Here is a 26,093-nt window from a genome sequence, read left to right as displayed (position 1 = left end):
AGTCAAACAAAAACAAGTGCTGGCGAGGATGCAGAGAAAAAGGTACACTCAGACATTGCTGGTGGGACTGCAAATTGGTGCAGCCAATTTAGAAAGCAGTATGGAGATTCCTTGGAAATCTGGGAATGGAACCACCATTTGACCCAGCTATTCTTCTTCTCAGACTATACCCCAAAGACCTAAAAACAACATACTACAGGGAAACAGCTACGTCAATGTTTATAGCAGCACAATTCACAATAGCTAGACTGTGGAACCAACCTAGATGCCCTTCAATGGATGAATGGATTAAAAAAATGTGGCATTTAGACATAATGGAATATTACTCAGCACTAAAAAATAACAAGATCATGGCATTTGCAGGGAAAATGGATGGCATTAGAGCAGATTATGCTAAGTGAAGTTAGCCAATCTCTAAAAAACAAAGGCCGAATGTCTTCTCTGATATAAAGGGGGTGACTCCAAATGGAGCAGGGAGGAAGAGCATGAGAAGAAGATTACCACTAAATAGGGAAGAGAAGTGGGAGGTAAAGGAAGGGAGAAGGGGAATGGAAGGAGACCCTCATTGTTATACAGAATACATGTATGACGGTGCGAGGGGAAAAAAAAAAGAAGTGTGTCACATTAGATTGGGTAGAGAGAAGTGATGGGAGGAGAGGAGAGGGGAAGGGGGGATAGGAAGGACAGCAGAATAAAATAGACATTATTATTGCTGTATGTATATACGTGACTATATGACCAACGTGATTCTGCAACCTGTATACTCAGAAAAATGAGAAATTATACCCCATCTCATTCAAATGTATGATATGTCAAGATCATTGTACTGTCATGTGTAACTAATTAAAACAAATAAAAAATTTTTTAAAAAAGAACTATTACTTCATGGGCTGGGGTTGTGGCTCAGTGGTAGAGTGGTTACCTATACCTAGCACAAGTGAGGCACTGGGTTCTATCCTCAGCACCACATAAAAATAAGATAAAGAGATTGTATCCATCTACAACTAAAGAAACACATACTTAAAAAAAAAAACATTATTTCAGATGCATTGTGCCAACTACAAAACTTTTATTAAAACAAACCCCTAACAAAACCCTGAAGTGTGGTTACACTTTTACCTAGTTAACCTAGTTTTGCATGATATTCTCACAATCAATATATGCCTATCTAAAAAAAAAAAAAGATTTAACAATTTATATACACACACACACACACACACACACATATGCCTATCTCAAATTATTTAATTAATTAATGAGTAGCTAATGCCTGAAATGGCACAAGATTAAACAAGTATAAGGAAATGAAAAACTGCTCTCTCCCCTACTTCTGCACCCCAGCTATTCAGTTCTTTTTCCCAAAGGCGACCTCTATTACCAGTGTGTTCTATCTTCCAGAGATATTTTATACATATAAAAGTATACACATCTTAATGAGCACAAGTATTTCTTTTTAAAAACTGCCAAGACAGCAGTGTACGTGTGCTTTTAAAACTTGATTTTTTAAGCTTAACTTAATGTCTTGGAGAACACTCCATTACTTCTCACTCTATTAAGTAAATTTCTAGAAATAAGATTGCTAGGATAAGAGGCACAGCCTCAAATAAATATTTAATTCTACTTCAGAAATCTATTATCTAGGTTTCCAATACAGATGAGCCTAAGGCATGCAAATCATTGGGGATTCTTTCATCTTTTGTATGTGAATCATTCATACCATATCTGTTATCTATTTTGTGCAAAAAGTAAGAAGCTACATTCACATCTTTCTCATAATGTTTTCACTTGATTATAATACTTTTATTTTTTCATAATTAACATTGTCATTTTGGTCTTACCGTTTAGACCTCTGGATCATTTCCTTCTTTCCAATAGGCTTATTCTGGGCAGCCATGAATACTAAGCAAGAGAAGAAGCAGTTTTCAGTGGATAGTGACTTAATAAGGTATGGCACTCTAGGGCTGTGGGAGAGAGATGCTGGACTTTGTGCCCTAAGGAGGGTGCAGTACAGGGTGGTGAGCAATGAGCAATGAACAAGGTAAGGCCAAAGCTTGATTTAGAACAGGATGATTGTGACCGTAGCTATAGACCAGACCGCTGGAACTGATAAACGAATCAGTTTATAGGTAAGGCTATGATGACAGCCTTGTTAGTATTTTATATTTTTCACATATGATTTTATTGAGATCTTAGACTTAGTATAATTTTTAAGAGCACAGACTCTCGAGCCAGTCTACCTTCATTTAAATCCTAGTTCTTTTACCTCTTAGGTGTGAAACTTGGGCAAAATACTTAATCTCTCTCTGCCTCAGTTTTCTGTGAAAATGGATATGAATCATACCTACCTTAGAAAAGTCTTGTCAGAACAGTGGGCAAGATGTAAGGGCTACATGCTTATTATTGGTATTGTTACTGTTACCACTTTAGGGTGGCAAGTCAGAACTGGCTCCATCTTTAGAGGAAAAAAAATTATATTTTTGGAATTAACTTGCCCACGGACACAAAGCTGGTTTATTTTAAAAAAGAAAATCTCACTGAATGTTCTCTTTTTGAAATGCAGCAACAGCGTTAGCATAGCTGGGCTGACTTGGATCATGAAATTGCTAAAAACCTGGTTGGGCCAATTCTGCTGACAAGATTTGAGTCTCAGCAAGCAAAATGTTGTGTCCAGTTCTTCTGAGTGGCCCAGCATTCAGCTATGTTCCCCAGCAGACAGCAGCTTTGCTTTCTCTAGCCAATGACAGGAAAATGACAAGAAGGCGTACCTCTCCTAGGTTGGGGTTGCATGGTATTGAACAGCACATCTCGCTCACTCTCGAACATGTTCTGCAGCTTCCTTTCCTGGACTATTAACTTCAGGCGCTTTATCCGCTCCCCAGAGCGGGAGATGAAATCAGGTCTGTGAAAATGAAGTGCCTCCTACAAAGGAGAAAAAGCCTCAGCCTCACATTAATGATGTAGTCTGCTTTCCAAGTGCCCAGAAAAACAGTACCTGCTTAGCAGCACTGAGGGACCTATTTCTTTCTTTAAAAACAACAACAACAACAACAACAACAAAACATTTATTATATTTTTAGGTGTAGATGGACACAACACAATGCCTTTATTTTTATCTGGTGCTGAGGCTCGAACCAGGTCCTGCCCATGCTAGGCTAGCGCTCTATCGCTGAGCCACAATCCCAGCCCGTGGGGCCTGTTTCTAATGCTCAGAGAATACCTGATACCTCTCTGCAGGGGAGCTCCAGCAGAGAAATCAAAGGGATCTAAGAAGTACTTTTGGAATAAGCCAAGAACTAGGACTGCGGCAATTACAACTCTTCCAAATGTTAATGGGGCAGAGCTTAGTCCATTGTGCTATTTTAAATTTCTCTTCAAAAAAATATATGATTAAAAAACTGCAGACCTGCTGAAGAAAGAGGGTCATGTGACTAAGCCTCAGAATGTCAAGTCACAGATACTACTTGTTCATGTCTTGCCCTCCTCCCCATAAACACATGGCTGAAGTTAATCTGTCACTGCACCTGCAGGGTTGCTCTCACAAATGGCTTCAGTAGACCTCGGCCATAATCTCTGCCTGGGTCTGCTGGTGATCCCCAACCCTCCATGCGTTGTCCTTGCCAGTTCTGTTCCCGCAGTGGTTCTCTCCAGGGTTTAGTTTTGGTTATTGGTTCAAACCAGGAGATACCAGGACCACAACTCTTCAGCAGATTTTCCTTCTTAGATGCAGACTTCACATTTTCCACAGGAACAAACCATGAAACTCCTACAGGAAATATTTTTAAGAAGGAAAAAAAAATTGTTTATATCACCCCACCCAGTCCTCATCAAAGATAGATAGATAGATAGATAGATAGATATAAAAAATAAAGATTTCCAGGGGGCTCAGCTATCAGGGGCCCCCAGGGTCCCCTTAAATCTGTTTTAATTACAGGTATGACTCTGTAAATATAGTTCTAGATATTTTGAAAATTTACCATCATGGTGGCTGAGGGTAGGTGGAGTCAATATGGAGTTAGTTAGAAACAAAGAATCTTAGCAATGCAACAAGTTTAATTCACTGGAAGTAGAATCTGACCTTCACAGGAGTTCTTCTTGTTCTTCTTTAACTTTTTGTCCCCAAGATAATTGGTAACAGGTATTTTCTCTTCAACTTTTTCTTCTAACCAAGAAGTTACATCGCTATCCTCTTCTAATCTAGCCTCACTAGAGCTTGGAGTTGGGAAAGTCACCCCAACATCACGAGTGTGTTTTCCATCACCATGTACAATCTCCAAGTTACCTGAGGGAAAAGATCACAGATGTCTGTGGGAGCATTCTTGAGGTTTGGTTCAAAGATATATTGCCTTTTTTGTGGGGTATGTGGGAGAAGAGTGAGAGGGAAAAAAATTGAGAGATGTAGAGGGAGAAAGAGATGGAGAGAAATGGAGAAAGAAAGTGGGTTTTAACTTCTAAGCCCGTTCAGAATCAGAGAAAAAGAAGAATGAAATGGATTTAGTAGGTAAGGAATTTTGGTTCCAATCCCAAGACAGTAAAACTGTACAGTCCTATTGGCAGTCACCCAGCTAAGAGGTTGATAGAAGTAAAGAAAAGACTTAAGGGGGAGGAGGTAGGAGGGAAAAAAAAACACCCAAGAAGGAAGTTTTTCTTTTTTAAACTTTGTTTAAAAAAAAAAATTAAAAGATACAGAAAGGCATAAACTTGAAATCTTCCTTCTCACTAGTTCTCCATTTACTTTATTTACAACCTCAGGACTCCAGAAAAAATATTTTTGTACATTCAAGCAATTCTCTTCCCTCCTTTATTTTAAAAAAATACTTGTAGTAGCATAATATATACTATTCCATACCTTTGTTTTTCTTTTAAATCATGTATCTTGAAGATCTTTCATTATGAGTATAGAAAGAGCTTCCTCATACTATGTAGGATTTCTTTAGTGGAAGTATAGTAATTTATATAACCATTCAGTTACTGATGGATATCTCAGTTTATCTTAAATTTTGGCTATAACAAGCAGTTAATGATTACTTTGGACACTTGTTATTCTTGTCAATTTGCACATATCCAAGTATTTCTATAGGCTAAATTCCAAAAGTAAAAATGCTGGGTCAAAGGAATTTTAACAGAAACTACCAACTTGCCTTTCACAGGGTTTGTACCAACTCATACTCCCACTAGAATGGTTGAGAGTGCTGCCTTCCACATATTCTTGTTCATAAACTTGAATTTTTGCCAATTTATAGGTGAAAATGGTATTTGGCCATGCAGGTAATTTTAATCTTCATTTCCCTTATTATGAGTGAGCTTAACTATCTTATATGCATAGAAAGGCCTTTCAATGGAAAAGTTTGAATTCAAGTGATTTACCTGCTTGTATACCTTTGTTTAACATGTGCACATTTTCTTCATTGCAAAGAGTAGAGTTCAAGCTCAAGAAACTACTGGCACATGAAACAGAGTCAGAAGAAATCATATGGTTTGCCACCTAGAAAAACATAAAGGTCAACATTAGAGTTCCCTATGATCAATGACACAGTTAACCACAAGATAAACAAGGCTACAGGTCCTCTAAAGTCCCTTTTAATCCAATTCAAATTGTTGAGATGCAGTTGGAGGAAGCTTGAGACACATTACCACATGATAGGGAGGAGAATGCTATTGTAGTTGGAGAGGGCCCATGCTGCTGAAAAATAGTTAAGAGAAAAAGGGGCTGGGTGTTTTCCAAGGGCTTGAAGAAACTTAAAGATGCTAACCAAACCTAGCCTAATGAATCTGCAGAATGAAATTCTCAATTGACACCTATATATCATTTTGATATGAGATAAAAAGGTCTAGGAGATCTAAAGAAATTGATGTGCTGCAGAGAGTGCTCTCCAATAAAGCAGATTAAGATCTTCTCCAAACATCAAAGAGCTGCAAGGTCCCATGAGAAGTCATGAAGGGAGTATTGTAAAAGGCATGAAAAAGAACCAAAGACCATTTTAGTTATGTTCAAAGCAAGTAGAGTAATGAAGGATAAGTTAAGGGATAGAAGCTGATGTTGGAAGGCTGGTGGATGACAAAAAGACCATAAAATACAGCTGAATGAATAGAGTATAAAAAGGTATTTCTTAAACTTGCCATCACAAAAATGTCCTGGGAGGTGGGTAACCCAGAACAATAATTTGCAATGTCTAGGGGAAGGATTTGGACATCTATATTTTGAATAAATGCCAAGTGATTTTTTTTTTTACTTAAGCAAATTTCATAGATTTTAATTGAGGACCAAGTCAGGAGAGGAAACAAGAGTATTTGCTCCCTTGGAGCAGATAAACTATAATCCAAGATGCCCAGGGAACTTCCAACAAAATCCTGGAGAAAAAGAGTTATGTTTGATTTTCAGAAAGATGAGCATTGCAAACATGAGTTTGACACTGATGCCCTGTAAAATTTAGACCCTGATCACCAATCTGATAATCTGAAAGCATTTGAAAGTCAAAGAAAAGATTAGCAAATTTCAGCCTGGGTTCAGTAAGGCAGGCAAAACAAGCACCACCACATTAGCCTTGTTTTCCCTAGTAAATATGGTCACTTGATTGGCAGACGAAAAGAATGTATAGTAGAATACAGCTAGATTTGAACAAAACATCTCATGGCACAGTTAAGGGCAAGATACGAGTTATATGGGTTGAATGATAATATAAGTTGGCAGAACCATAACTGGTTAAACCAACCTTACTCGAATATTGTTAACACAGAGAGAACTCTTTATAGAGCAGTATACCTTGTATTTCACAACAAATATTAACCTAGCATCTATAATGTTCTAGTCACTGGATTTGGCTCTAGATATTCCTTCTTAACATTTCACAGATGGAAAATGTAAATGTCTTGAAGGTATGGAAAGGAGGAGAAATTCTATATAATGCACAATGTGCCTTTAATAGCTGTCAGGATTCCAAATAATAACAGGAAGGAATGATGGGCCAAGCCAAACAAGAGGATATTTAGCAGAATAATTATAAAGGATTGCAAATTATGCAAGAAGAATGGTAGCAACTTGTGATCTGGAGTCCCAAAACCTGAGCCAGTCTCAGATCTTTCCTTTACCAGTTGTCACATGCACCACAATTGCTTTGTGCTGTAGTTTCTCCATTAGGAAGTAGGAATAAAATCTTCATTTTTGAAGTTACAGAAGCATTAGAAAGAACAAATGATTTAGATGGTAAGCTATAAGAAACTAATATAAAACTATGAGTCCACAAGGATGTTAAAAAAGTGTACAAATGCAGAAAGGACAGTGTACAAATGCAGAAAGCATGTAGGTGCTGGAATGCACTGACCTTCAAGATAGATATTAATGTATAAAAAGCAAAGTATGCTGCCATTTTTGCAGGGGAGGGTGTGGCAATAAAGATTTAATGAATTCAACAGTGAGAGGGAATAAAACATGTGTTGGGCCATAGAAATGTTCCAATTTCAGAAAGGTGATCAATTGGCTCAGTCAATATGCTCTCACCACCGGAAGCACAGCACGTTTAATTCAAAGGAACATGTTTAAAAATTGGATATTGATGAACTTGGACCCAAGAAAGCTGCCAAATTTGGAAAGGGGAGAAGAAACCATGACCCATGAGGAATGGTTTGGAATGAAGACCTAAAAACAAACCCTTTGGGGAAGGAAGAAGGGTCCTGAGAAGAAGACCCGACCTATTTTTTAGACCTTTGGAGAGCTATTCTGGAAACAACACTAGACCTAAGTAGAATTTGGACCTTTAAAACAAAAACTTTAACAACTGCAGCCTGAGAAAATAGAATGTCTGTCCTAGGAACAGAAAGGGAACAATGGAGTTCTTGAAGCACAGACTGGTGCAGATGCGTGTTGATGTGATGGGAGTGGGAGGACTACAGGACTCTTGTGGTGTCTTCCAAGGTCTCTGGCACTTCCAGAGTAGGTAACCAGCCATGATATGCACCACAAAGGTGAAAAATCCCATTTACTGTGTATCCTTGGTGTGTGCAATTCTATTTTTTGCTAAAAAAATCTTCTTTAATTCCTGCTTATAATATTGCCATCATTCAAAAACAGAAAACAGTCTAAAGATAAATTCCATCAACAAAATACATTTATTCAGGCCCTTAGGGTGGGAAGATTAAAAAAGACAAAAACAAATGCTTACTAGGACACAGAGAAATTGGAATACTCAGGTTGCTAATGGGGGTTTAAAAATGGTGCAAGTGCTCTGGAAAACAGTGTGGCAGTTCCTCAAATGGTTAAAGATAGAGTTGTCATATGTTCCCATAATTCCACATCTGGGGTATATACCTAAGAGAAGTGAAAACATATGGCCACACAAAAGCTTTAGATGAATGTTCACAGTAGTTTTGTTCATGATAGCCCAAAAGTGGAAACACCCCAAATGTCCATGGTCTGATGGATAAATGTGTTATATTCACACAATGTAATATTATTTGTCTGTAAAAAGCAACGAATATGGACTATAATGTAGCATGAAAACATGCTAAATGAAAAAAGTCTGTCAAAAAGACTACATATTATATGATTCCATTTATATGAAATATGCAGAACAGGTAAATCCATACAGATGGAAAGTAATTCGTGGTTGTCTGTGGGCTGGGACAAATGTGGGAAATGGGAAATGAAGACTACTGATACATAACAATTTATTTGGAAGGGTGTAAAAAATGATGGTTGCATGATTCTATCAATAAACTAAAAACGACTATATACTTGAGATAAATTTTATGACATGAATTATAAAGAAAGCTATGAAAATATTTGTTTATGTATGCAAACAAATAAATGTGAAATATTAAGGTTTTGGAGTAAAAAGTTTAACATGCTTTATGGTTGGTTACTCCTGTTACTGAAAAGGGGACGTAAGAACAATGGGGAGGGTGGTGGCGCGGGGGGTGGGGGATGGTAGACTAGAGGGATTATTGTAGTTTGGTGACCAGGGATTCAAGCAAGAGGAATACTGCTTCTTTGTGAGGTGGGTGAAAGGGATTTCACTAAAACTCAACAATACTGGCAGCCAAAGTGCCTTAGAGACTTGGAAATTTGGAGAACAAGAAACAAGGAAAAGGGACAAGAATAAAGGCTAAGCTGCTTGAAGGAGCAGTGGAATTAACACACAAGAATGGGAAAAGTCAATAAATACAACGGATGGTCTTGGCATGGAAAATCCCGAGATTGGAGGGGTAGTCTGCAATAGGCTGATCCGGAGTCTGTTGGACACAATAAATTGGCATGCAATTGATGCCCCATGTTTAACAATCATCCTCAGTGAACCGAGGCAGGAGCCATCTGGAACAGAATGCACTGTGGTGGCCAGCAGATAAAGGAACCGAGAAATCGGATCCCAGAAAATGAGGCTGGCTCCGATAAACAGTACAGGTAAGATAACAGCCACATAAACTAGTTTGAGCCAAGGAAAATCTGGATAAAATGAGTCACCGAAAGCAGTTAGCTTGGGTAACAACAGTTCGGGAGGATAGGGGAATTTGGCTTCCTCCGCGCTTTGAGATCTGCGGCTCAAAGGACCAGTTGCGGAGGATTCTCTCAGAAACTGACCCCGGTAGGCTGAGAAGGTAGTAGGTTGAGAACTTTAATGGGCTGGTGTGTCCATGGACCAACTGTGAGGGTTTGGAAACCTGAACAGACAGGTGTGGTTGTGCCCAGGAGGCTGTAAAGGGTGGAACCCACGAGCCACAGAAGCTGCATGGGACTGGCTCCCTCAACTTAGGAGTCGATGCCTGCGGAGACTCTTGGGAGTATTGTCTCCCAGCATAGGCATCTGATGGGCTCTTAAAAGGTGAGTGGATTTAATATTTTCAGAAAACTAGCTGTGCAATAAGCACCTAGGGCCTCGGTGGACCTAAGCTCTGCCCCCAAGACCTCCAGCTACAGGTACTCATAGAACCCAGCTGTGGTTCACCCTGGAGCAGAGCTGACAGTGTTTCCCACCCCAAACTTCGGTCTTACTGCCAAGAAGGGAAGCAGAGGATTTTGAACTCCAAACAGCATCCCGTGAGCAACATAAAAAAAAAGGAGTTGATAACCTGGGGTCCCTACTCTTGCACCCAGCACATACCTCAAGAAAGAGAAAGACAGACAGTTGACCGTTGGGCACAGACAGCAAACATATTTTCCATTAACTTTTTGTCCACTGCAATGGAAACAACTACTTAATTCTGCATCAGGATTCCCCCCGCCCCCCCCCCCCCAGTGTGTTGAATGATTCAGGAACATTTGTACATATACCTATTCGTTTTCTCATTTCTAGCATTTTTTAAAAATGTCATTTTTCCTTGTTCTGTTGAGGGATAGGATTTTTTATTAGTATATTCAATTTTGTTTTGTTATTTTCATAATTCTGTTCCTCTTGTTTATCTTTCTCCCTTTTCTCTCGATAACAGCCAAATTCTGTTGTTTTTACTTTAATTTTTTTACTTCTATTTTTTTCTTCTCCCTCTATATAACTATCACAACCTATGTCACATTTTTAATTTCAACATTCACTTACTGAAATCACAAACCTTTTCTATCCTCACATCTCTTCATTTTTCCTCTTTAACCTCTTTATTTCCTCTTTATTCTTAACATCTTATAACACTAATTGGTATATACAATGCCAGACCCTGCCACTAATGCTATAGTGATATTATAGAAGTCAAAGATAATACCTATCGTTTGATTTTATGCCAGGCATAAAATGCTTACTTACTGTTTTTACTAATGGAAACTGCTGATCCTACCAATTGTTTATTGTGCCAATTGACACTGTAGATGTCATAATAGGAACAAAGTTCTTAGTTTATTGCTATATATTGTTTACATAGGTTGTTGCTACTGTGTGGCTCCCCCTAATCTGTGATGTACTGGAAACTAACAGGGACACTATAAGTTTGTAGGGTAGAAACTCAGCTTCTTCAGATCCATTTGAACAGATGCAAACAATATAAAAAAGCAAGGGAACAAACCATCCCAAACAACCCAGAATGCCTCAACAACAGACTCCATGACACCACAGTGGAGGAAATGTCAGAGAAGGAATTTAGAAAGGGTCTGGGTTGCAACTGGGGTGCAATTATTCTATCAGATAAAAGATGATATAAGGAATGAAATTAGAAAATACAAGAAGTGAAAGTTCACCTCAATAAGGAGATAGAGAACTTGAAGACAATCAGAAATCCTCAAAATGAAGGAATTAATAAACCAAATTAAAAATTTGATGGAAAGTAACACCAATAGACGGGATCATTTTGAAGACAGTTTCAGGCAACAAAGTATATAATCTTGAAAAATCAAGTTGATCATGGAGAAAAGATGTTAAGAGACCATGACGAGAATTTTCAAGAAATATGGGATAACATTAGGAGGCCAAATATAAGATTCATAGGGATAGATGAAGACTCTGAAGTACAAACTAAAGGAATGCACAATCTTTTCAATGAATAATATCATATTTCCCAAATATTAAGAATGAAATGGAAAATCAAATATAGGAGGCATAGAGGACTCTAAATTACAACAGACCCACTCCAAGGCACATTATGATGCAAATGCCTAACGTACAGAATAGGAATAGAATTTTGAAAGCTACTAAACAAGTTAAAATTAATTCACAACTAGAAGGCTTGAACCACAAAATATACTCAATAAAATATTTCAGGAAGAAGAAATGGAGGATAAGAATGAAATCCAGTAGAAGGAGAAACTTCTGAACTAGGAGAATAGAAAAGCAAAGGGAAATAAATGAAAATGATAGGAAATAAAATTTATCTCTCAATAACAACACTGAATTTTAATGGACTAAATTCATTAATCAAAAGACAGGCTAGCAGACTGAATTAAAAAACAACACCCAAGCTTGGCAAGGTGGTGCACACCTGTAATCCCAGTGGCTCAGGAGGCTGAGGTAGGAGAATTGTTAGTTCAAAGCCAGTCTCAGCTAAGCAAAGTGAGGTGCTAAGCACCGCAGTGAGACCCTATATCTAAATAAAACACAAAATAAAGCTGGTGATAAGGTTCAGGGGTTCAGTGCCCGCCGAGTTCAATCCCCAGTGCCCAAAAACAACAAAAACAAGGACTAACAATATGCTGTCTTCAAGAGACTCACCTCATAGGCAAAGACATCCAGACAGAAACTGAAAGGATGGGGAAAAAAAAAAAAAAAAAAACCATATCACTCACATGGATCTCATAAACAAGCAGGTGTTTCTATTCTCATATATCAGATAAAGTGAACTTTAAGCAAAAATTAATCAGAAGAGACAAGGAAGTTCACTTCATAGTGCTGAAGGGAACCAGACAACAACAGGAAATAACAATCTTAAATATTTATGCCCCAAACAATAGAGCATCTATGTACATCAACCAACCCTTCTCAATTTCAAAAATCAAATAGACCATGACACAAGAATTCTGGGTGACTCTAACATGCCTCCCTCATTACTAGATAGATTTTCTAAACCAAAACATAATAAAGTAGCTACAGAATCATATATATATATATATAGAGAGAATTTCTTTCATCGATGACTAAATATACTTTCTGAAACAGACCACATCTTAGGCCACAAAACAACTTTTACTAAATAAAAAAAGAGAGATAATACCCTGTATTCTATCAGATCATAATGGAATGAAATAAGAAATCTACTATATGATTAAAAAATAGAAACAGCTGGAGAATAAATAATTCACTGTTGAATAATGAATGGATTAATAGAAGAAATCAGGGGTGAAATAAAAAATACTTAGAAGCAAATGAAAATAGAGATACAACACATCAAAATCTCTAGGACACTATGAAGGCAGTTCTAAGAGGAAAGTTCATAGCACTGAGCTCATTCATTAAAAGAACAGAAGAGTACCAAAGGAATAATCTAACATTACAAGGCATAGAAAAATAAGAGGAAAAAAAAACCCTACACCAAAATCAATAGAAGATAGAAAATAATAGAAATCAGGAAAAAAAATCAACAAATTTAAGATAAGAAATTCAAAGTATCAATGAAACAAAAAGTTGGTTCCTTGAAAAATTAACAAAATTCATAAACCCTTTCCCAGGCTAATCAAAAGAAAGAGATAAAACTCAAATTGTCATTTTTATACGAAATCACATATACAAAGTTGTGAGGGGAAAGGGGGGGAAGGGAGAGAATGGAACAACAACAGATGAGATAGGGAAGATGAAAGGGGAGGGGAGGGGGGATAGTAGGGGATAGGAAAGTCAGCAGAATACAACAGTCACTAATATGGTATTATGTAAACATTGTGAATGTGTAACTGATGTGATTCTGCAATCTGTATTTGGGGTAAAAATGGAAATGCATAACTCATTTGAATCAAATGTATGGAAGATGAAAAAATAAATAAATTAATTAAAAAAAAATTATGATAAAAAAGGAAGTATCCCCACAAACACTAAATAAAAAGGATAATCAGAAATTATTCTAAAAATTTATACTCCAATAGGCTAGAAAATCTTAATTCCATTAACAAATTCCTACAGATATATGCCCTACCTAAAATGAACCAGGAGGATACAGAAAATTTTAAATGACCAATTTCCAGTAAGGAAATTGAAGCAGCTATCAAAAGCTCACCAGAAAAGAAAATCACAGGACTGGACAGACTCTCAGCAGAGGTCTAACAGACTTTAAAGAAAAGCTAATACCAATCCTCCACAAATTATTCCACAAAATAGAAAAGGCTAGAATTCTTCCAAACACATTCTATGAAGCTAATATCACCCTGATACCAAAACCAAAGACACATCAAAGAAAGGAAACTTCAGACCAAAATAGCTGATGAACATAGATGCAAAAGTTCTTAATACTGGTAAACCACACACAAAAATACATTAAAAACATAGACACCATGGTCAAGTAGGTTTCATCCCAGGGATGCAAGGTTCAACATACTGAAATCAATAAATGTAATTCATCACATAAACAGACTTAAAAACAAAAATCACATGATTACCTCAATAGATGCAGAAGAAACATTTAACAAAATATAGCATCCATTCATGTTTAAAAGATTAGAAAAAATGGGAATAGAAGGATCATACCTAAACATTATAAAAGCTATAAGATAAACCCAAGGCTAACATTACTCTAAATGGAGAAAGATTTAAAGCATTCCCTCTAAAAACTGCAACAAAACAGGGATACCCACTTCACTACTTCTACTCTATAGTCCTTGAAAATCTAACCAAAGCAATTAGGCAAATGATGGAAATTAAAGGGATATGAATAGAAAAGAAGAACTCAAACTATCCCTATTTGACAACAACATGATCCTATACTTAGGAGACTCAAAAAACTCTACAACAAAATTTCTAGAACTCATAAATGAATTCAGCAAAGTATCAGGATACAAAATTAACTGCCATAAGTCAACTGCAATCCTATACTCTAATGATGAATCAGCTGAAAGAGAAATTAGGAACACAATCCCGTTCACAATGATCTCAAAACACACACACACACACACACACACACACACACACACACACATAAAACTTGGGAATCAATTTAACAAAAGAGGTGAAGGACACTACAATGAAAACTACAGAACACTAAAGAAAGAAAATGAAGACCTTAGAAGATGGAAAGACCTCCCTTCTTGGATAGGCAGAATTAATCTTGTCAAATGGACATACTACCAAAAGTGCAATGGAGATTCAATGCAATTCCTATCAAAATTCCAATGATATTCTTCACAGAATCAAAAAAAGCGGTCATGAAATTCACCTGGAAAAAATAAGAGGCACAGAATAGCTAAAGTAATCTTTAGTGAGAAAAGTGAAGCAGGAGGCATCACAATCCCAGAATTAAATTATACTACAGAGTTACAGCAACAAAAATAGCATGGTATGGCACTAAAAAAGACATGAAGACCAATGAAACCTAACAGAAGACAGAGAGTCAGACCTACACAGTCATCTTATACTAGATGAGGTGAAAAAACATACACTAGAGAAAAGAGCCTCTTCAACAAATGGTTCTGAGAAAACTGGAAATCCATAGGTACCCCAAATGAAATTAAACCCTAATCTCTCACCCTCCACCAAACTCAATGTGGATCAAAGACCTAGAAATTAGATCAGAAACCCTGCTCCTACTAACTTACTGGCTCAGGAACTGATTTCCTTAACAAGACTCCAAGAGTGCAAAAGGTAGAATTTAAAAAATCAGTAAATGGGAGGGTATCAAACTAAAACCTTCTTCACAGTAAAGGAAACAATTAAAAGTGTGATGAGAGAGCCTACAGAATGGGAGAAAATCTTTGCCACCTGCACCTCAGATAGAGCATTAATCTCCAAAATATATAAAGAACTCAAAAATCTTAGCACCAAAAAAAAAAAAAAAAAAAAAAGTCCACCACCCAATCAATAAACGAACAAAGGAATTGAACGGACACTTCTCAGAATAAATTCCAATGATCTACAAAATATATGAGGAAATGTTCAACATCTTTAGCAATTTGAGAAATGCAAATTAAAACTACACTGAAATTCCATCTCACACCAGTCAGAATGGCAATTATCAAGTATACAAGTTATAATAAATTTTGGCAAGGATGTGGAGAAAAAGGCACACTCATACATTGCTGGTGGGACTGCAAATTGGTGCAACCACTCTGGATATCACTATGGAGATTCCTCAGAAAACCTAGAATGGAACTACCATTTGATCCAGTTATCCCATTCCTCAGCATATACCCAAAGGACTTAAAATCAGCATTCTGTAGTGTTGTGGCCACATCAATGTTTGTGGCAGCTCAATTAATTCACAATAGCTAAGGTATGATACCAGCTAAGGTGTCCTTCAACATATAAATGGATAGAGAAAACGTGGTATATATACACAATGGAATATTGCTCAGCCATAAAGAAGAATGAAATTGTGTTATTTGCCAGTGAATGGATGGAAATGGGACTATCTTGCCAAGTGAAATAAGCCAATTCCAAAAAACCAAAGGCACAATGTTCTCTCTGACATGCAGATGCTAACACACAATGGGGGGAGTGGTAGATATTCACTTAATTATACAAAGGGGAAGGAAGGAGAGAGAGGATGGAATAGAGAAGACAGTAGAATGAACTGGACATAACTTTCCTACGTTCATATGTGAGTACACAACCAGTGTAACTCCATATGATTTATAACCACAGAATGGGAAGTTATACTACATGTATGCCAAGAGTTTAGGGTACAGAGCAAGAAAATGAGCCCTGGGCTAAAACGATCAATTAACACATGAGAAAAAGCAGAATGTTGACAAATCATCATAAAAATGGTATAGAGGGTGGTAGAGCTAGAAGACATGGGTCCCAAAGGACTGTTCTTTTTTTTCTTTTTTTCATGTCATGTCAGGTTTGAAAAATTACAAACTTGAAGTAACTTTTTTTCTTCAGATTCTCCCAAATATCTTTCTTCTTGATTAAGAACTATGAAGATTATGATCACCCTAACATGCATGACTCTAAAATCTTTATTTCACTTGAGACCAGATACACCTAATTTGTTAGATATTTTCACATGGCTGTTCTGGTCCCATGTCTGATTTAATAAATAAAGTTCCAATCTTCATATTCCAGTAAGAATTAGTTTCCTCTTCACATCTTTCCATTTTCATAAGGTGTCCACATATTATTATAGTTGTTTTGGATTAAAATGTCAAAAGAACCATGATAATTAAGTACCAAACCCAACTGATTAGAGTCTAGCTTAACAGAAGACTAGATTTTTTTTAATAATTTATGAATTTTACTTTCTAATTAAAAAAAATCTCTATTGACAAATAACTATGGAAATATAAAGGGCAAATCTAAAATCTAATATTTTAAAAATTCAACTTAAAGCATTGGCAAATATTAAAAAGACTGATACTATTCAAGAGTTGGCAGGGGATGAAGAAACACGTACTTTCATTTCTTTTTAGTTTGATCGTGTGTAAAGTTTCTGGAGGGCACAGATATATAGCTTATAGATTACAGTATTTCCATGTCCTTTTATTTAAAACCTTTTTTAGTTGTAGATGGACACAATACCGTATTTATTATGTGGTGCTGAGTCTCGAAACCAGCACCTTCACATGCTAAGTGAGAGCATTACCACTGAGCCACATCCCTGGCCCCAGTCTTTCCATTTCTATTAGTGATACACTTAAGTTTTAAAACTTCTTGCCCAATTTTCTTAATTTTCCCAGAAAATCATACTTATTTATAGCCTAAATTTTAAAACCTATTAGCTTAAAGTGGCATAGTATATTATATTTAATATTTTTATATTAAAATATTAAATTTTAAATAAAGATATTATACCCTTCCTACATGACTAATGTAGTCATTGGTCATGGTAATAATAAACCATTTTTCCCTGGTAATAATAAACAAAGACTGGCTTACTGTTCTTTTGAATGAATCAGATCTTCGTTATACTGATCAATTTGGGGACTGATTATTAACTTATACATTCATTTTACTACTTGTGAATTTCTTTACTTATTTGGTTGTCTTTTTCCAGTCTAGAATGCATAATTCTATTTTCTAGTTGATTTTATTCAATACTATTTAAAACTGAAAATTTTCCTCTTTTTAGATTTAGCTACATTCCATGAATTTTGATGTGCTATATTTAAATGGGGGAAAAAACACTGTAATTTCAGTTTTGGATTCTTATATAACCTGGACATTTATATAAATTTAGAACAATGTTTTCAAATTTTCATGTATTTAATTTAAAAACTATAGTTGTTAAGTTCCAATTTTGCTGTATCGTGGTTAAAGAATATAAGCTTATTTATAAAATGTCTACTTTTAGGATTTATCAACCTTTTGCCTAATGTTCAATTAATTTTAATAAATATTCTATAGATATTTGGAAAAACTATGGATGCTATGTTTGGGGAATGAAGTTTCATGAAGACATTTTAAATAAACCTTGTTGGTATCATTAAAATCTTCCATATCTTTCCTCATCTATGTTATATGTTCAAATCTGAGAAAAGCATATTAAAGTATCTCACTCATTGTACTTTTGTCATATTCTTTATTATGATCAGATTTGGATGAATGAACAAATGAATGAATTCTGGTTGAAAGCAGAGCAGGGTCTCTAAAAGATACTCTTTCTTCCTTTGTGAATTACATAATGGGGATATGGTTGGTGCTAAGACAAGTAGCATCTAATTAAAAAAAAAAAAAAGGTCCGTTGTATAGAAATTTGTATTTCTTCTTCTTCAAAAAACTGGAAATTACTGGCAGAGAAGTAGAAATGGACATTTTCAAGCATTCCAGGCAGAAATGTGGACTGGAAAGAAATTTAGTATTTGGTAGACATTAAGTATACATGCAGCTTATATTCCTAAAACTCTGATTATATACATTAAGACACTCTCAGACAAGTTTAAAAAGGTCCAGATATGTTTTGTGGTGCTGAGGCGTTGACAGCAACCTGGGTGTTCATCACAGGGAAAGTTCATGGGCTGATAGATACCTCATATATTATAATTAGAAACTTGGATTAAATGTACTTAAAGCAATGTGGGCGGATCCTGAAAATACCTTTAGTAAGCATAAGAAAAATAATGATATTTTTATATAAATTTAAAAATACATGCATACATATCAAATAAATATTTTAAGTATGCATGTAAACCAAAAGATATTTACATAATAAGGACAGTTACCTGTGGGGAGACAGGGATAAGTATAAAGGGAAAATTTTTAAATAAGCAATCACAAACCCTAATTAGAATAAGATATACTCAATGTTTGTATAAATATGTCAAAATAGACTCTATTTTCATGTATAACTAAAAAGAACAAATAAAAAAAATTTAAGAAAGCAGTCACAAACTGACAAGCCACATTTAACTCAACCCTCAGCACCTGATGTTAAAAGAAATTGTACTTAGTCTCGATATGGAAACTGTACACATTACTTCTCTAATCTACTTCTTTCACTATACTTTTGGAAGGATTCATTTTTTACTATATTCAAGGTTCAAAATCCTCTTTCAGAAATCCATGAGAAGCATAAGAATTTACCTTTCCCACTCTCTCTTCTATTAGTGTTAAACAAAAACAACTTTTATGTTTTCTTACTAGAAAATATATTTGGCAAGGGTGCCCAAACTGTTTTATGGAGGTAAGAATTGTCTTTGCAAGAAATGGTGCCAGGACATCTGGCTATCAACATGCAAAAGAATAAAGCTGTATCTCCTACCTCACACCAACCAGTCTGGGTAACTTAGCTAGACCCCATCTCAAAAGAAAATCAAAAAGTCTAAGAATATAGCTCAGTGGTAGAATACTTGCTAAGCATGTGGAGACCCTGGGTTCAATCCCTAGTACCACTGAGCCCCTTTAAAAAGAAAAAAGTCAAAAAAGTCACCATATAACCTAGGAATTCCATTCCTAGGTATTATTCCTAAGAGAACTGAAAAAATATGGTCACAAAACCTTCTTTTATAGGAGCATTATTTATGAAAGTAAAAAAGTAGAAATAACAATGTCCTTTAATATGTGAATATATAAACAAAATCTAATGTGATAAGAAGCTAGACATGAAAGGCCACAAATTGCCCTTTACATAAAGTGTCCCAAATAAGTAAATCTATAGAAACAGAAAGCAGTTTAGTACAGGGCAGAAGTATGTGGAATAGATTCTAATGTGCTCAGGGTTTCTTTTTTGGAGAGACAAAAATGTTTGGGTATTAGCGGTAAAGACTGAACGATCTTTGAACATATTAAAAAAACACCAATCATATACTTAAAAGGGTGAATTGAATAGCAAAGGAATTTTATCTCAAATAGAAAAAAAATTAAGAGATTGACCAATACTAAGGCATATTCTGGAAAAGTAATGAGACCCCAAACCAAAAACCAACCAAACAAACAAAAAACTCCAGCCAATCAATTAAACAAAAAGCTACAAGAATTCGGGGAGTAGGGCGAGTGCAGGGCAGAAAACATACTGAGGAAAAATAACATCAGCGCTGAAACATGTGCCCAGAAAAGGAGGAGCAAAATTAATAGAATTTTGATTTAAGGATTGTTACCCAAAACTTTTATGTTCAACCAAGTTGTTTTTGTAAAAGGGTATTTTAAAAGATGCTCATTTCTAACATTTATTTAAAAATCAAGTTACCCAAATAAATAATCTAAAATTAACAAACTTGTGAAGAGTTATAGAAGACCCTGGGGTAAAAATTGATTCTACACTTTAAAACATAACTAATTTAAAATAAATGGTAATCTTGCTTATAAAATTAAAGTAAAAATAGGAAGAAAAACATACACACTTTTTCTGTTTTTGTGTGTATGCACAAGAACCCTTGTGTGTGTGGTGCTGGAGAAGGAAGAATACGAGCCTTGTTTGTGCCAAGCACGTGCTCTACCACTAAGCTGCATCCTTAGTCCCTATAATTCTTGAAAGTAAAATTCAATGTAGTAACAATACTACTATAATGAACTGTGATAAAATTTGTAAAGCATAACAATTATTGGTTGGTTGGTTAGGAAGTATGCGTGTATGGAGGTAGGTGGCAGAAGTACACTCAGTTTCTTAATTTTTCTTATGACAGAGACAACAGGGACAGACAATATATGAGAGTAAGAGATTGAGAAAGTGATTTAAGCAATTAGTTAATTATATTACACAGCTTTACTTTATCAGAAAAACTCAAAAGAAACATGAACTATATAGCAAAAAACAAGACTAAAAACAAGAAGCAATCATTAAAACTTTAAGAAATGCTAAATATTGAAAACAATATTGAAAGAGAAAAAGTTGGAGGACTTGCACTTCTTGATTTCAAAATATAAACAAAGACATAGCAATCAAGACATTATGATACCTGACTAAAGACAGATAAATTAAATACAAGAGAAAGCCTAGAAATAAACCCTCACATGTATGTCAAATGACTTTAGTCAAGGTGCCAAGATCACTCAATGGGGAAAGCATATCTTTTCAATAAATGGTGCAAGGAAAATTGGATAACCACATGCAGAAGAAATATTAACCCAAAGGCCTAAACATAAGACCTAAAATCATAAAACACAGAGGTAAAAGCTTCATAACACTGACCTTGGCAGTAATTTCTTGGATATGACACCAAAACCAAAAATAGACAAATGAGAAATTAAAAACTTGCGCATCAGGAGACACATTCAACGAATGAAAGGCAACCCATCTCAAGTCTCAAACTTGAGATCTTCCTGCTTCGGTCTCTTACCCATGAAATGGGTAAGAATTATGAAAATCATGTATCTGATAAGCAGTTAATATCCAGAATATAGAAAGAACACTTGCAACTCAACAACAAAAATCAACTTGACTAAAAACATGGGCTAAGGATTTGAACAGACAATTCTCCAAAGGTGAATGGTCAAAATAACAGGAAAAGATCTTCTAGTAATTCTTCTTAAAGAAATGCAAATCAAAACCATAATGAGATATCTTCTCATACCCATTAGGAAAGTTATTTAATAATAAAGTGTTGGTAACCCACTGGTGGCATTATAAAAATAATACAACTGGTTGGGAATGGTGGAGTATGCCTGAAATCCCATGACTAGGGAGACTGAAGCAGGAAGATCTCAAGTTTGAGACCAGCCTTAGCAACTTAGCAAGACCCTGTCTCAAGATAAAAAGGGGAAGGGAAACAACTGAACAACAACAGATGAGGTAGAGAGGGAAGATGGGAGGGGAGGGGAGGGGAGGGGGGATAGTAGGGGATAGGAAAGGCAGCAGAATACAACAGTCACTAATATGGCATTATGTAAACATTGTGAATGTGTAACTGATGTGATTCTGCAATTTGTATTTGGGGTAAAAATGGAAGTGCATAACTCACTTGAATCAAATGTATGAAAGATGAAAAAAATAAAATAAAATAAAAATAAAAATAAAAAAGGATGTGGATGCAACTCAGTGGTAGAGCACCTCTGAGGTTCAATCCCCAATCCCCAGTACAAAAAAAAAAAAAAATACAATGCTATGGAAAACAGTATTGAGGTTCCTCAAAAGGTTAAAAATAGAATTATCATATAATCCAACAATTTTTCTTCTGGGTATATAACCAAAAGAAATGGAAAGCAGGATCTCAAAATACATTTACATTCCTATGTACATAGCAGCACTATAGCTAAGGGGTGGAAGAAACCCAAATGCCTACCAATGTATGAATGGATATACAAAATATGGAATACACATACAATGGGATATTATTCAAACTTCAGGAATAAAATCCTGTCATCTGCTACAACACTGATGAAACTTGAGGACATTTTGCTAAGTGAAATAAGTGTCAAAAACACAAATACTGTATGATTCCGAAACAAGAGGTATCAGAAGTAGTAAAATTCAGAGAAACTAAAAGTAGACCAGTAGTGGCCAAAAGTTAGTAGAGAGGGAAAAGGTGAGTCAACGCTCAGTTTCAGATTTTTAAGATGAAAAAGTTCTGGAGATCTATTTCACAACAATGTGAACATGTTTAACACTACTGACATATATATTCAAGAGTGGTTAAGAAAACCAGCCTAGATATCCATCAATGATTGAATGGATCAAGAAAATGTGGTGTGTGTATGTGCATACATATACATATATACATATATACACACACACAATGGAATTTTACTCAGCCATAAAGAAAAATGAAATTGTCATTTACAGGAAAATGGATGGAACTTGAGAATATTATGTTGTGTGAAATAAGCCAAACTCAGAAGATAGTCAAAATTCATGTTTTCCTTCACATGTAGAAGCTAGAGAGGAGAAAGGAAAAGAAAGCTTGGGGGAGATCTCATGAAAATTGAAAGGAGATCAGTAGAATAGTGGAAAGGAACCAGGGGGAGAGAGAAGAAGGAAAGGGGAAATACTAAAGGAATGATACTAGTCAAACTATATTTGTGTGCATGTTGGAATATGTAACAACAAATTCCACCATTATGTACAACTATATTGTACCAATAAAAAATGTGGGGGGTGGGGAAGGAGACAGAATAGTTAAGATGGCACACACCTGCAATCCCAGAGACTTGGGAGGCTGAGGCAGTAGGATCCCAACTTCCAGGCCAGCTCAATGACATAGCAAGGCTCTAAGCAACTTAGCAAGACTCTGTCTCAAAATGCAAAATAAAAAGGGCTGGGGATGTAGCTCAGTGGTAAGATGGTAAATGTTAAATGTTATATGCTTTTCTTACTATAATAAAATACTTTACCCCTCCTCCCAGTTTGAAATAAAATTTAGTTTAATAAATATTTACTTAATATACCAAAACGGGAAAATAGTAAAGCTTAAACCAAACATTGTTATTAATAATGAACTGATGTTCGATAGATTTGTTTTGAAAGACAGATCCTCAAATTGAAAAAAAAAAAGTTAAATTCAACTAGATCCTACTTACACTTGTGCAAAATGACTCAGAAGTTAGAAGCAAAAGGATAGGCAAAAACAATTTTGCAAATGTAAAATTTAGAAAAATTGCATTGGATGAAGGAAGATAAAAGGCAAAAATATTTAAAATGGAAATAAAAGTCACTTTATATAATTTATGGTACAATTCTCTGTGGGTAAAGAAGTATCATTAATATTTATGTGCTAGAGGGCTAGAGATGTAGTTCAGTGGTAAAGTGCTTGCCTAGGATGTATGAGGCCCTAGGTTCTATCCCTAACACTCCCCCCAATATGTATATATATTCATGTGTTAGACATAAAATAAAAATATACATAAACTTTAAATTACTGAAAGGTGAGTTAAACTTTAAGTATACTTTTTGAAGTCCTTAACAGATGAAGAAAACCAATATTCATGAAAAATATAATACAAATTAATAAAGATGATTTAGTAGATTTAACTAGAATGCCATACTCTATATAGAAATGCTACCTCCTTTGTAACACCCTTGGAAAACTTTCTCATATATTGTCATTTAAAAAAAAAGAAAACCTCTATGTATTCTTTAAATATAAATAGAACAGAATAAAGTCACAAAAAAATAAAATGACAATTAATAACTAGTGACAATAAATCAAAAGCGAGAGAAATAAAAAGAAAATTCTTCCCTAAATTCTTTCTGGGCCAAATAGGAAATCCAAAACTACAATTATAGAACATCTAGAAAATATTGCTAATAAAATACTATAGGTTAAAATATAATGCATACATATATTTGGTTTGATGGTCTAGAGAGCTGGATAAAGCATTGTTCCCAGCCCCATAATAATACCACTACTGAACAAAATGCAGGTTCATGCTTTTCTTGAAGGTGATAGAAAGTGGAAGTCAGAAGAAAACTTTAACCTAAAATCTAAGAAGGGATTGGTGCCTTCAGAGACATATGAGAAACAACCATGAAATCAGCTGAATGAGATACTGTCAAACACCAGTAAAAAGGCTGGAAATTCAATTAAATGGTTGAACTCAAGTACACATGTGAGAGTACGATGCCCTCAGAGGGAGGCTACAGAAGTCAGAGAAGTCAGGGAAGTCAGAAGAATCTGTACTTCATACAGACTATTTCTTCACAAACTCCAACAAGAAAAAGATGAAAGAGTTTTAACAAAGTATCTGTTACAGTGTAGATGTGGGAAAGAGGAAAAGGACACTACACAACTTAGGAGTGACTTCGTAAAAATGGTAGAGCAGAGACCTAAAAGGAGGAGGTCTATCCTTTTCTAAGAAACATCAGAATGCCTGGCAAAACTGTCCAAATCAACTTTGTCAGGGCTATGAAAGATGGTTGGAGGTTGGGCTGGGGCTGTAGCTTATTAGTAGAGTGCTTGGCTAGCACAGGTAAGGCACTGGATTCCATCCTCAGCACCACATAAAAAACAAATAAAGTTATGAAAAACATATTAAAAAATGGCTACATTTATTTTTTTTAAGAAAGCATGATGGTTGGAGGTTACAAAAACCAAATAAACACTAACTGGGAAAAAGGCCATCCACATAAGGTTGGAAGACTTTGTACCATTTTAAATTGTCCCTCTACCATCCCTTTCCCAGCATGGTAGTCTTGATGGCAGTCTGCATTCTGGATGTGAGTACTTGAGCCCAAAGAGAGCAGAGTACCTGGTTCTCTAATAATTGTTTTTATTTGCTGGAGTATTTCCCTAAGGACTGACAAGAGGGGCCTCTTGTTCCACCTAAGTTGGGACTCTCTCAGGGTAAAGTTGCTTTACAGATGGATGTCCTCTGAAAGCAATGACAACCAAATGAACAAGGCACCTCTGACTCCATTAATAAATAAAAGTTGAGGGAAACACACTAAACGCAGGGAATCTTTGGGGCACAAGAGTTCCAACTTAGGTGGAACAAGAGGCCCTTTTTGTCAGTCTTCAGGGAATACTCTGACAAATAAACACACACACAATTATTAGAGAACCAGGTACTCTGCTCTCTTTGGGAGCAAGTGTACACTAAGCAAATTAGAAAGTACGTGCACACAACAGAGTGCATGCGCAGAATAGGCCTGAGAAGACCATAAACTTTCACCACTGGCTAATCTTTATGCTTAGTGTAAGCAGAAAGTGAGGCTAAGGCAGAGTTTTAAACAGCCTGGCTAAGCTCTGAAGTTGCTCACCACAGATGACAATGTGCAAAGACCTGAGGAATTTTCTTTTCTTCCTTTCCGTCCCCATCTCTTCTTCTCTCCTCCCACTTTTTTTTTTTTTTGGCTCCAGGCATTTAAGGCAATCTTTGTCAAAAAAGTAGCTACTGAGATCACAGAACAGAGAGGGGCATCAGATACTAACAAAAAATACATTATTTACTGATGCAGTTTAGAAAAGTCACTGAAAAGTTAACAGCCTTATTCACAAGTAATAACTACACATTCTAGGTGGAGGGAGAATCTGATGTCCATTCAAAATGTCGGATTTTCTAAAAAAAAAAAAATTATGAGGCATGGGAAGAAACAAGAAAGTATGGCTCACTCACAAGAGGGAAGTGTATGGAGGTGAACAGAAATTGCCCTTCAGGAAGCACAGGCATTGAACTTATTAGACAAAGACTTTAAATCAACTGTTTAAAATATACTCAAAGCATTAAAGAAGATTATCG

The 26,093-nt window shown here is 35.7% G+C and overlaps 1 protein-coding gene across 1 annotated transcript in view; it reads right to left on the bottom strand.

The window, feature by feature from the left end:
* The window catches only part of Alms1 (ALMS1 centrosome and basal body associated protein), a 202,822-nt gene that overhangs the window by 9,009 nt on the left and 167,720 nt on the right, over window positions 1–26,093 (bottom strand). The window contains exons 26-30 of the mRNA XM_076833468.2: window positions 5,365–5,482; window positions 4,076–4,279; window positions 3,522–3,763; window positions 2,766–2,919; window positions 1,839–1,899 (exon numbers count right to left, since the gene is read on the bottom strand). Of these exons, the coding sequence (XP_076689583.1) occupies window positions 1,839–1,899; window positions 2,766–2,919; window positions 3,522–3,763; window positions 4,076–4,279; window positions 5,365–5,482 (779 nt within the window). The remainder of the gene's footprint in view (window positions 1–1,838; window positions 1,900–2,765; window positions 2,920–3,521; window positions 3,764–4,075; window positions 4,280–5,364; window positions 5,483–26,093) is intronic.

Source organism: Callospermophilus lateralis, chromosome 14, assembly GCF_048772815.1.
Source record: "Callospermophilus lateralis isolate mCalLat2 chromosome 14, mCalLat2.hap1, whole genome shotgun sequence".
Taxonomy (NCBI): domain Eukaryota; kingdom Metazoa; phylum Chordata; class Mammalia; order Rodentia; family Sciuridae; genus Callospermophilus; species Callospermophilus lateralis.
The sequence above is the reverse complement of the archived record's forward strand: the minus strand, read 5'-3'. Positions and strand labels throughout refer to the sequence as shown.